Source organism: Oncorhynchus keta, chromosome 2 (genome assembly GCF_023373465.1).
Source record: "Oncorhynchus keta strain PuntledgeMale-10-30-2019 chromosome 2, Oket_V2, whole genome shotgun sequence".
Lineage (NCBI taxonomy): Eukaryota > Metazoa > Chordata > Actinopteri > Salmoniformes > Salmonidae > Oncorhynchus > Oncorhynchus keta.
In genome coordinates, this window is record NC_068422.1 from 14296185 (window position 1) to 14309562 (window position 13378).

Consider the following 13378-nt stretch of genomic DNA (forward strand, 5'->3'; position numbering starts at 1 on the left):
AATTTCTACATTGTAGAATAATAGTGAAGACATCAAAACTATGAAATAACACATGAAATGTACTCACTACAAAAATGTGTAAAACAAAACAACAAAAAAACATTTTAGATTCTTCCAAGTAGCCACCCCTTGCACACTCTTGGCATTCTCTCAACCAGCTTCACATGGATTGCCTTTCCAACAGTCTTGAAGGAGTTCCCACATATGCTGAGCAATTGTTGGCTGCTTTTCCTTCACTCTGCGGTCCAACCCATCCCAATTGGGTTGAGGTCAGGTGATTGTGGAGGCCAGGTCATCTGATGCAGCACTCTCATCACGCTGCTTCTTGGTCAAATAGCCCTTACACAGCCTGGAGGTGTGTTTTGGGTTATTGCCCTGATGAAAAACAAATGAGTCCCACTAAGCTCAAACCAGATTGGATGGTGTAACGCTGTAGAATGCTGTGATCCCATGCTGGTTAAGTGTGCCTTGAATTCTAAATAAAACACAGACCGTGTCACCAGCAAAGCACCTCCACACCATCGCACCTCCTCCATGCTTCACGGTGGGAACCACACTTGCAGAGATCATCCGTTCACCTACTCCGCGTCTCACAAAGACGCAGAGTAGGCGGTTGGAACCAAAAATATTTAATTTGGATTCACCAGACCAATGGACAGTTTTCCACCAAAATGTTAATACATACAGCATTTAACATAAAGTGAAGTATTTTTGGGGGGAACTGAAGTCTCATAACACCGTACAGGACGTTTGGCATTTGCCAGAGAACACCAAGATTGGCAAATTCGCTACTGGCGCCCTGCCCTGTGCTCTTCACAGATGAAAGCAGGTTCACACTGAGCACATGTGACAGACGTGACAGAGTCTGGAGACGCCGTGGAGAACATTCTGCTGCCTGCAACATCCTCCAGCATGACCAGTTTGGCGGTGGGTCAGTCATGGTGTGGGGTGGCATTTCTTTGGGGGGCCGCACAGCCCTCCATGTGCTCGCCAGAGGTAGCCTGACTGCCATTAGGTGCTGAGATCCTCAGACCCCTTGTGAGACCATATGCTGCTGTGGTTGGCCCTGGGTTCCTCCTACTGCAAGACATTGCTAGACCTCATGTGGCTGGAGTGTGTCAACAGTTCCTGCAAGTGGAAGGCATTGATGCTATGGACTGGCACGCCCGTTCCCCAGACCTGAATCCAATTGAGCACATCTGGGACATCATGTCTGTCTTGCACCACAGACTGTCCAGGAGTTGGCGGATGCTTTAGTCCAGGTCTGGGAAGAGATCCCTCAGGAGACCATCCGCCACCTCATCAGGAGCATGCCCAGGCGTTGTAGGGAGGTCATACAGGCACGTGGAGGCCACACACACTACTGAGCCTCATTTTGACTTGTTTTAAGAACATTACATCAAAGTTGGATCAGCATGTAGTGTGGTTTTCCACTTTGATTTTGAGTGTGACTCCAAATCCAGACCTCCATGGGTTGATAAATTTGATTTCCATTGATAATTTGTGTGATTTTGTTGTCAGCACATTCAACTATGTAAAGAAAAAAGTATTTAATAAGAATATTTCATTCATTCAGATCTAGGATGTGTTATTTTAGTGTTCCCTTTATTTTTTTGAGCAGTGTAGTAAAGAATAAAGAAATACCCTGGAAAGAGTAGGTGTGTCCAAACTTGACTGGTACATGCCAATACTTTCCAAATGTATTCCAATATTCAACTACTTGTGAGAATGACGGAAGAGGGAAAGAAACTGTTGTTTATCTGCTGGATAGTGTGTCACTGCAATGACAAAGCACAAAACCAACAGCATAAACAAATAGTCTAGGTCACCCAGAACTCAAATCTTTCATAACTGTGTCAGATGCTTGATGAAGTTCTGGGGAGAGATGTACATGTTAGGAAATGTACTTAAGAGATTAGCAAGGTCTCCACCCCTCTGAACGGAAACTGACAGTTTCGGGCCAATCTACCCTCCCCTTGCAAAATTCAAAAGAAGCGAGCACCTGCGAAATCGTGATTTGTCCAAACAACCAGTAATGAAAAATCTGCAAACTGGAACAAATTTCCTCATTAGTAGTCTTATCCCAAAGTTTGTCGACAGATGTTACCATTTATGTTACGTGCATCTGTCTATGAGAACTTATCAACAAACTGAAGGAAGACGACTCAAACACAAAAATTGCTAGCGTTGAGAATGACAAGACCGGCATAAGCTGACAGAAACAGGTGGGACCTTGTGAACATAGCAACCAGGTGAATCTAGCAGAGGATACAAAGATACTGCTCACCTTTGTTTTTTTGCTCTGCAACCTGAAACAAGATAAACATACATCAGTTGCCAAATATGGAAATATTACAATAAACGCAAGAAAACATGAATGTGCATATTCTTATTCATTAATCACAAACAGCACTGTTTGAACAGCACAGGGGTAGGCACGGTTATTTGTGTACTCAAATATCCAAATGGATGATAGTGTTAGATTACTTGGGAGAGTACAATTTATTTGAAAGGCTTTGCCTAAAATTCAATAAAATTATATATGACATTGCTACATAGCCTATAAGGATAGAGCTTTACATTTAAAACGTTATGAGTTTATGAGTGTGGCCCATAAAAATAAAATAAGTCACCAGTAGCCTTCACACGTGTAGCTTGTTGTTACTGTCGGTCAATCAAAACGGCGCTACAGTCAGAGGCTTCATGTGTAGCAAGTGAAGAGGGAGATTTCTAATCAATGCAAAACAAAATTACATTTACGGAATTAAATTGGCTAAATGAGAAGGAGTTTACTACAATGATCAACCAACAGGTAGGCTGTCATATGAATGGAGTTATTGTAGACATTGGACAGAGTGCAGCGAAAGAGCCTCAAATAGCCTTGCCACTGTAGCTTGCTAGCTGGCTAACAGCTGTTTCTTTACAACGATTTTGATGAAGTCAAGACGGGCACTACCGGATGGTACGACAGATTACCTATGAGAGCATCAAGTTGGTCTAACTATCGTGAGTCGATTTGGCTGCCCCCCTCCCCTCTCTCCATGCCACACAGCGGCCCTCGAGTCGCGTAAGCACGTCTCCATTCAAGTAAAAAAATATATACAAAATACAATTTTTAAAAAATCTCCTTAAAACACATGGATTTCCAAAGTAAAGATATCTGGAAAAAAATGACGATATTAATCCAACTTAAATAATTAAAAATGCCCATCCCAACACAGGTGGGCGATGAAAACCAGTAAAATGTGTGGCAGTGGTATTGACTCTTTACTAAGAGTACTGTGGTCTGGACAGAGTGCCAGGCATAACAAGACTAATCGACGATCTAGTCATTAAATTTAATTTGTAGAGACTTGTGTGTATTGCATACAACTTTGAAATACTGAATGTGCCCCAGCTGGCCAGGCCATCACAACTTGGTGAGATCATGTAGCCAATAATCTGGGTCATCAGAGTACTGGTGTGCAAACTTCAGTTCTAAGAAAATGGTAAGACTGCAACAAATTAAACTTGCCATTTTTGTTCTCCACCTTTATTTAAGCATCATTCAGTGGAAAGTTGGATGTTGGCATGGAAACATCTTTACCTTCTGAGAGGCTTCCCTTTTCCTTTTGTCTTCTTTCTTCCTTTTTTTGTCTTCCATTAACTACTGTTCCCTTTCCTGATACTCCTTTCTGGGGGAGAGAAGAAAAACACATGGCTAACCACAAACCAGTGCAACAGTCCTTAGAACAATCAGTGTTCCTTGTGCCGCCACAATTGCTAAATGATTCATGACCTAGGTCTCAGAAGATTACTGGACACGTGCTGTACTGTTCATACAGTAATTATCCACATAATTAACCTGCAGGAAATTCCAGGCTTATCCTCCCCACAAAGCCTTGTTAGCCAATGTAATAAGGAAGGGGTTTTCAGGTCTTGTCATAAGCTTCAAAGGCTAAAGGCCCAGTCCTGTTGAAAAGGCAGGGTCACACTTGCTCTTATTCGTTTGAATAAAATGTGCATCTTTATTTATTTTTTACTCCAGATACAAACAACTTACAAACAATGACTATATCTCCTCTGCCCAGACCAGCATGTTCAAACCCCAATCCCTAGTGCCTGCATGTTCACACCCCTACCCCAGACAAGCATATTCACACCCCCAGTGCCTGCATGCTCACATCCCTACCCCAAACCAGTATGTTCACAACCTTGCCCCAGACCAGCATGTTCACACCCCTATCCCTAGTGCCTGCATGCTCACAACCTTACCCCAGCCCAGCATGCTCACACCCCCCATCCATAGTGCCTGCTCACACCCCTAACCCAGCATGCTCACACTCCCATCCCTTGTGCCTGCATGTTCACACCCCCATCCCGTGTCCACACCCCTACCCCAGACCAGCATGTACACACCCCCATCCCTAGTGCCTGCATACTCACACCCCATACCCTGGCCCAGCATGTTCACAACCTTACCCCAGACAAGCATGCTCACACCCACCAGCATGTTCACACCATCATCCCTAGTGCCTGCATGCTCACAACCTTACCCCAGCCCAGCATGCTCACACCCCCCATCCATAGTGCCTGCTCACACCCCTAACCCAGCATGCTCACACTCCCATCCCTTGTGCCTGCATGTTCACACCCCCATCCCGTGTCCACACCCCTACCCCAGACCAGCGTGTCCACACCTATACCCCAGACCAGCATGTACACACCCCCATCCCTAGTGCCTGCATGCTCACACCCCATACCCTGGCCCAGCATGTTCACAACCTTACCCCAGACAAGCATGCTCACACCCACCAGCATGTTCACACCATCATCCCTAGTGCCTGCATGCTCACAACCCCCATCCCTAGTGCCTGCTCACACCCCTACCCCAGGCCAGCATGTTAACAGCCCCATCCCTAGTACCAGCATGCTCACACCCCTACCCCAGCATGTTAACACCCCCATTCCTAGGGCCTGTATTGTAGTTGGCCACTTGGCCTTAAATTGCACCAATGTGTTTCTCAGTTGCTCATGCTATTTCAACAGTAAGTAATTTAGATTTGTGTGTTAAAGGGGGGGGGGGAATATACAAAAAGATAAATGTTCTTGCTACGCCAATAACTTTGGACTTAGCATTCCCAGAAAACATGGATTATTGAGTCATTATTAGTTTTATACTAAGGACATTACTGCTGTTGTGCTGTAGAATTTGTGAATTTTCTCTTGCATAATACATTTTCTACATTAGTTATGCCCCAACTTTCCACACCATCTTGTGCCAACATCAGTTCTTTAAGTCTTGTTTCCAATAGCTTATATTTTTTTCAAAGAGAAAGACAGTTAGATATGGTTTTGTATTTTGTATTCTTAATCATATGAAAATCCTTTTGTGACTCAAATAGGATTACCTGAAGGTTGCTCTGATGTCCAAAATATTCTCTAAATCCATGTTTTTAAACTTGTGTGTTAATGTTTGCTAGCCTATACCACAGTTTACCAAACCCGGTCTTGGGTGCACCTTTTAGGTTTTGCCCTAACACTACACAGCTGATATAAATCAAATCGAATTTATGTTACATACACATGGTTAGCCGATGTTAATGCGAGTGTACCGAAATGCTTGTGCTTCTAGTTCCGACAATGCCATAATAACCAACGAGTAATCTAACCTAACAATTCCAAAACTACTACCTTATACACACAAGTGTAATGGGATAAAGAATATGTGCATAAAGATATGAATGAGTGATGGTACAGAACGGCATAGGCAAGATGCAGTATATGGTATCGAGTACAGTATATACATATGAGATGAGTAATGTAGGGTATGTAAACAAAGTGGCATAGTTTAAAGTGGCTAGTGATACATGTATTACATAAAGATGCAGTAGATGATAGAGTACAGTATATATCAGCTGTGTGGTGCTAGGGGGGGAACTAAACATGCTCCCAGGGGTGGACCCGGGAAACCCTGGCCTATACCTTAGCCCTGGTGACAGCATTGTAAGGGATCTGAAGTCTGGCTGCATTGACACATCTATTAGAATTCAGGTACTGTTTCTGAAAGGCCAGACATGCTAAATAAGGTTGCTATGTAGCTAAAGGAATCCATAAGCATGCATGTCAACCAAAAACAGTGTTTGCACATCACAAAGACATGACCTGACAGCACACTATTGATAAGAGTTAAGTGGACATAAAGCAAAATGCTTTGCAAATTACCTGTAACGGAAAACGAAACTGATAATGATTAGTGTGCAGCTGTTTGTGGCCCTTCTTTCTCAGTGACATAGCTAAAGCCACGGGCCACAGTTGTCATGATTTCGGAGGCTCTGGTCAGAGGAAGGCTTATGTAACTAGTTAGCTGCAACAGCTATCCTTCACGCGTGTACATATGTCAACCTTTCGTGCATGGGAATAAACGACATAGCTAGTTAACTATACAAGTATGAAGGTGCAACAATATAGCTAGCTAACTTATCGAACATCGCAGCTTGCTAATGCTAAGCCCTGGTGTTGGCCATTCAGCAACCGTGGCTAGCAACAAAAATGCTGCATGTCGATGGTTGTTGGCTATCGTTATGAAGGTATGGCGGGCTAAAAATTGACACATGACACGGACAACGGGCTCAGATGAAAAAAGAAACCGAGTAGCTAGTTAACTATCCGCATAATACTGGTAGATAACGTTAGCTTAGCTTGCTAATGGAAAATGAACCAATATTCACATTTTAGTGCACGCGGGGTCTTGCACCGACCAAGAGAAGTACATAAAATAATACGTAGCTATTTAGTAAGCTATATCGACCAGCTAGCTAGACATATTGTAACGGCTAACGTTAATTGCTAAACTGAGCTAATTACCAAGACAACACCGTATTCATTTTTGAAAATACTAGTATACCAGCATAATTTACTGCAAGATTTACGACCCAGACTCCGGAGTTATCTAACGAGCTACATTGCTTTGATTCCGCTCGCGAATTAAGTAATCTATCCAAAGGCAAGATAACTTCTCTAGATGCTCACTCGAGCAACGACATCCATTCGGTTGCATAGCAAACTAGCTAACGTTGGTCATATTTTAGCACCTTTGTCGACAGACAGCTAACGAACAACTTTAGACATGAACTAAATTATACTCACCTCAGGAATCACATATAAAATATAGCTAGCGTGCTAGCTAAATAAGCTAATATTATTTCCCCTTTCATCTGCGGTGGCTAAAGTGCTTCAGTGAAAAACAACAACCTAAACGAATAACGAAGTATGTGGCTGACAAAGAAAAATACTCGTTGGTGCTTTTGATTTGTAAATACTATGATAACGTAAACCTAGCTAATGTGCAGAATAATTCGTTTTTAAAGCTCTGGAAAGTCGGTTGGTTGACGGTCGGCCATTTTGCTGCTCTGTATGAATCGAATGTTTCGCCCACAAGAGTTCAAACACATATATAAAATGAGCCAGATATTTCACCGGCTGAACAAATGTGAAGCATCCGGTTAGCGTTTCCAAACACTACCAAATTTGATGGTGAGAGGAAGCCCAGTGGCCGGCAGTGGGAGAAGATGAAGCGAAATGGATTTGGGCCGACATTCTGCACATTTCCTCATCAATTAAACATTTGATCTCAATACAGTTTTCTGTTTCCAAAACTACAATCCGTTACGAAAAGATTGGACAAATTTTACTAGATTTAAAAAAAAAATGCGTTCTTTAGGAGTGCAAAGGCGAATTGAGTTATTGCACACGCCTAACGTTGAGTAGAAGTTCCCTAACTCAAATATGCAAATATATGTTAGAACGAGGTTCTTGTTAGCTCGTGCTTGGCTCTGCCCACCTCCTTGCTTGTTCTGCCTACTATGATTAATTTGCTCCTAGTGGAAACGACAGGCTCTCGTCTTTCTTGGGTTAGTTATAAAAAATCTTTGCTTCTATGGTTTCGGCAGCAGCAGCAGCAAGCTCTCTCTTTCTCTCTCTCTCTCTCTGACCGGAGTATAAGGGCTTGTGGTGAGGCCGATTTTTGTCCTTTAAACAACGTTGGAGTTAGTTTCTTTCATATTTTATTACCATTAGACAATACCTACCCTACAGTCAAATAAAAAAAACCTTGCAGTCAAATGAAATACCTATTTTAATAATTTTCATATGGGTTGAAGTATGGACAGTGGACACTGACTGGCAACAACTCACATGTGCTGCTGAGGGCTGTTTCGTTATGACGTCATATTTAAAATTTCGGCCATAAAAATGCAACAAAAGTTTTAAGGTCATGGATTTGGTATTCTAAACGTCTAGATGCCCCCCGCCCTCCCTATTATTTAGAGGCATTGATTGGAGTAAAATGTCCTGAGAGTGGCGCAAGACTTCACTACACATTTCCTGCTTTTCTCTCCTGAATAATTATTTCCCTTGGAGCTCATGTCACCATATCAGGTTGGTAACTGGGCATTTCCTTGTAAAACGCCACATTAGGACTAACATGTGAAGTTCATTGGAGCATAATAACATATTTGTCAAATGAAAGCTAACAGTCTATATTTCTGGGAAAAGTAAAGGCTTTTATTTCTGGTAAAACAGTCGGAAAAGGGGTCTTAGAAAACATCCACGACAAAAAGTCTTAAAATATATTAGAAATACATCATCAAAACACATTAATGTTGAAGTAAAGACCCCTGCCAAATGATATCAACATGTATTTAGTTTTGGATAAATGATTTGCCTTCTGTAAGTTCTGTAAGAAACATTGCCCTGGGCCTTGTAATTCTGCCCCAATATCTTTAAGATATTTTCTAATCTCCCTCATTTTTTTTCACCTTTATTTAACCAGGTAGGCAAGTTGAGAACAAGTTCTCATTTACAACTGCGACCTGGCCAAGATAAAGCAAAGAAGTTCGACACATATAACAACACAGAGTTACACATGGAGTAAAACAAACATACATTCAATAATACAGTAGAAAAATAAATAAGTATATATACAATGTGAGCAAATGAGGTGAGATAAGGGAGTTAAAGGCAAAAAAAAGACCATGGTGGCGAAGTAAATATAATATAGCAAGTAAAACACTGGAATGGTAGATTTGACAGTAGATGCATACTCATGCAAAGTAATACTCATACTCATGAGGAGGGAGGAAAATTAAAGTTAACAGAAGTAACAAGTAAAGGTAGACCTACCAATTAGTTATAGTGCTTTTTCTGATATCAAGTTTGTTTATGAATTATTAAGTGATTGTCAAATCGGTAACGGAATTACCGCAATTGAATTTTCTACAATGGGAAATCATAGTAGTCACAAACCACAATCGGGTCACCTGCTACTGTCCTACCTTCCACTGGCATACTATTGTGTTCAGTTCATAACTGTTTTCTTAATTTTTATGTCATCTGGTGGTCAACGCAAGACTGTGAAAACAGTCTAGACAACCCCTCACTCTCCCCCTCTCTCTCTCTTCTCTCTGTCTGTCTAGTTCAGTCTTAAGGCTTTAAGTTAAGCATCCTCACCCACTGAGCACACTGAGCACACACCGTACACCGGACGTCCATGCATTATTTTTATTTAGTTTTTTTTACCTTTATTTAACCAGGCAAGTCAGTTAAGAACATATTCTTATTTTCACAGTGACGGCCTGGGAACAGTGGGTTAACTGCCTGTTCAGGGGCAGTACAGACAGATTTGTACCTTGTCAGTAGAATTCGGTTTGAAGTTTCGCAACCTTCCGAGTTACAGTCCAACGCTCTAACCACTAGGCTACGTAGAGCCAGCCCATGGATATTGAAAAGTAGTTGACATTTGGTCATTCCGCCCTGGCCTTCTGACCTTGATTTCAATGTCCACAGAGGTCGTTTTTGGCCTGGACCAGCCTTAATTTAAACCTCCACACAGACAGTGGATTTATGGTACCGGTCCTGACCGGCCTTGAGTTCAGTACAGCCCAAACATAGACAGTCCATGAGGGGTTCAGATTTGGTCTGAATATTTCAGTTTGGACAGTACAGCATAGTACTGTGCGGTACAGTAGAGCACAGAATAGTACAGTAACGTAAAGTAAAGGTAGAGTATATTAGTTCAGTTCAGTAGAGTTCAGTACAATACAGTACAGTCGAGTTCAGTACAGTCGAGTTCAGTACATTACAGAGTTAATTTCAGTACAGTACAGTAGAGTTCAGTTCAGTACAAAATAGTTCAGTTAGTTACAGTACAGTAGAGTTCAGTACAGTAGAGTTCAGTAAAGTTCAGTACAGTCGAGTTCAGTACAGTACAGTGGAGTAGAGTACATTAGAGTAGAGTGCAGTAGAGTTCAGTACAGCACAGTACAGTAGAGTTCAATAGAGTTTAGTTCAGTACAGTAGAGTTCAGTAGAATTCAGAACAGCACAGCACAGTAGAGTTCAGTACAGTACAGTAGAGTTCAGTAAAGCACAGTAGAATACAGTAGAGTTCAGTACAGCACAGTACAGTAGAGTTCAGTACTGTACAGTAGAGTTCAGTAGAGTGCAGTAGAGTTCAGTACAGCACAGTAGAGTACAGTACAGTACAGTAGAGTTCAGGAGAGTACAGTAGAGTTCAGTACAGCACAGCGGAGTACAGCAGAGTACAGTAGAGTTCAGCACAGTACAGTAGAGTTCAGTACAGCACAGTACAGTAGAGGACCCTAGAGTTCAATACACTACAGTAGAGTTCAGTACATTACAGTAGAGTTCAGTATAGTTTAGTTCAGTACAGTAGAGTTCAGTACAGCACAGTACAGTATAGTTCAGTACAAAACATTAGAGTTCAGTACAGTAGAGTTCAGTAAAGCACAGTAGAGTACAGTACAGTACAGTAGAGTTCAGTACAGCTCAGTACAGTACAGTACAGTAGAGTTCCGTACAGTCAAGTTCAGTACAGTGGAGTAGAGTTCAGTACAGTACAGTACAGTACAGTAGAGTTCAGTAGAGTTTAGTTCAGTAGAATTCAGTACAGCACAGCACAGTAGAGTTCAGTACAGTACAGTAGAGTTCAGTAAAGCACGGTAGAATAAAGTAGAGTTCAGTACAGCACAGTACAGTAGAGTTCAGTACAGTACAGTAGAGTTCAGTAGAGTGCAGTAGAGATCAGTACAGCACAGTAGAGTACAGTACAGTACAGTAGAGTTCAGTAGAGTGCAGTAGAGTTCAGCGGAGTACAGTAGAGTTCAGTAGAGTTCAGTACAGCACAGTAGAGTACAGTACAGTAGAGTTCAGTAGAGTTCAGTACAGCACAGCGGAGTACAGTAGAGTTCAGCACAGTACAGTGGAGTTCAGTACAGCACAGTACAGGACCCTAGAGTTCAGTACAGTACAGTAGAGTACAGTCCAGTAGAGTTCAGTACAGTACAGTATAGTATAGGTCATTGCTCTACAGTACAGTAGAGTTCAGTACATTACAGTAGAGTTCAGTAGAGTTTAGTTCAGTTCAGTAGAATTCAATACAGCAGAACTTTGTACTGTACAGTAAAGTTCAGTTCAGTACAGTACATTAGAGTTCAGTAAAGCACAGTAGAGTACAGTACAGTATAGTAGAGTTCAGTACAGCACAGTACAGTAGAGTTCAGTACAGTACAGTACATTACAGTAGAGTTCAGTAGAGTTCTGCACAACACATTAGAGAACAGTGCAGTACAGTACAGCACAGTAGAGTACACTGCAGTACAGTAGAGTTCAGTACAGAACAGTAGAGTAGAGTAGAGTTCAGTAGAGTACAGTAGAGTTCAGCACAGAACAGTAGAGTTCAGTACAGCACAGTACAGTAAAGATCAGTAGCGTGCAGCACAGTAGAGTTCAGTACAGTACAGTAGAGTTCAGTACAGTACAGTACATTACAGTAGAGTTCAGTACAGTCGAGTTCAGTACAGTCGAGTTCAGTACAGTACAGTGGAGTAGAGTACAGTAGAGTTCAGTAGAGTACAGTGCAGTACAGCACAGTACAGTAAAGTTTGGTACAGTACAGTTCAGTACAGTACAGTACAGTACAGTTCAGTACAGTACAGTAGAGTTCAGAACTGTAGCGTTCAGTACAGTAGAGTTCCGTACAGTCGAGTTCAGTACAGTACAGTGGAGTAGAGTACAGTGGAGTTCAATAGAGTACAGTGCAGTAGAGTTCAGTACAGTACAGAATAGTAGAGTTCATTACAGAACAGTACAGTAGAGTTTAGTTCAGTACAGTAGACTTCAGTAGACTTCAGTACAGCACAGCATAGTATAGTTCAATACAGTAGAGTTCAGTAAAGCACAGTAGAATACAGTAGATTTCAGTACAGCACAGTACAGTAGAGTTCAGTACAGTACAGTAGAGTTCAGTAGAGTGCAGTATAATTCAGTTCAGCACAGTAGAGTACAGTACAGTACAGTAGAGTTCAGTAGAGTACAGTATACTTCAGTACAGCACAGTACAGTAGAGGACCCTAGAGTTCAGTACATTACAGTAGAGTTCAGTAGAGTTTAGTTCAGTACAGTAGAGTTCAGTAGAATTCAGTACAGCAGCGTTTAGTACTGTACAGTCGAGTTCAGTTCGGCACAGTACAGCAGTGTTCAGTACAATACAGTGGAGTTCAGTACAGTAGAGTTCAGTACAGTAGAGTTCAGTAGACTTCAGTACAGTACAGTACAGTATAGTTCAGTACAAAACATTAGAGTTCAGTACAGTAGAGTTCAGTAAAGCACAGTAGAGTACAGTACAGTAAAGTACAGTACAATACGGTTCAATAGAGCACAGAAGAGTACAGTAAGGTAAAGTAAATAAAAGTAGAGTACAATAGTTCAGTACAGTAGAGTTCAGTACAGCACAGTAGAGTCCAGTACAGCACAGTACAGTAGAGTTCAGTACAGTAGCGTTCAGTACAGTAGACTTCAGTACAGCACAGTACAGTATAGTTCAGTGCAATACATTAGAGTTCAGTACAGTACATTTACATTTACATTACATTTAAGTCATTTAGCAGACGCTCTTATCCAGAGCGACTTACAAATTGGTGCATTCACCTATGACATCCAGTGGAACAGCCACTTTACAATAGTGCATCTAAATCTTTTAGGGGGGGGTGAAAAGGATTACTTATCCTATCCTAGGTATTCCTTAAAGAGGTGGGGTTTCAGGTGTCTCCGGAAGGTGGTGATTGACTCCGCTGTCCTGGCGTCGTGAGGGAGTTTGTTCCACCATTGGGGGGCCAGAGCAGCGAACAGTTTTGACTGGGCTGAGCGGGAACTGTACTTCCTCAGTGGTAGGGAGGCGAGCAGGCCAGAGGTGGATGAACGCAGCGCCCTTGTTTGGGTGTAGGGCCTGATCAGAGCCTGAAGGTACTGAGGTGCCATTCCCCTCACAGCTCCGTAGGCAAGCACCATGGTCTTGTAGCGGATGCGAGCTTCAACTGGAA

The 13378-nt window shown here is 42.1% G+C and overlaps 1 protein-coding gene across 1 annotated transcript in view; it reads right to left on the reverse strand.

The window, feature by feature from the left end:
• The window catches only part of LOC118372322 (trinucleotide repeat-containing gene 6B protein-like), a 59808-nt gene extending 55464 nt beyond the window's left edge, over positions 1-4344 (reverse strand). Inside the window, 3 exon segments of the mRNA XM_052485116.1 lie at positions 2288-2309; positions 3587-3674; positions 4322-4344. Of these exon segments, the coding sequence (XP_052341076.1) occupies positions 2288-2309; positions 3587-3674; positions 4322-4344 (133 nt within the window).
• Positions 4345-13378: the final 9034 nt, after the last annotated feature.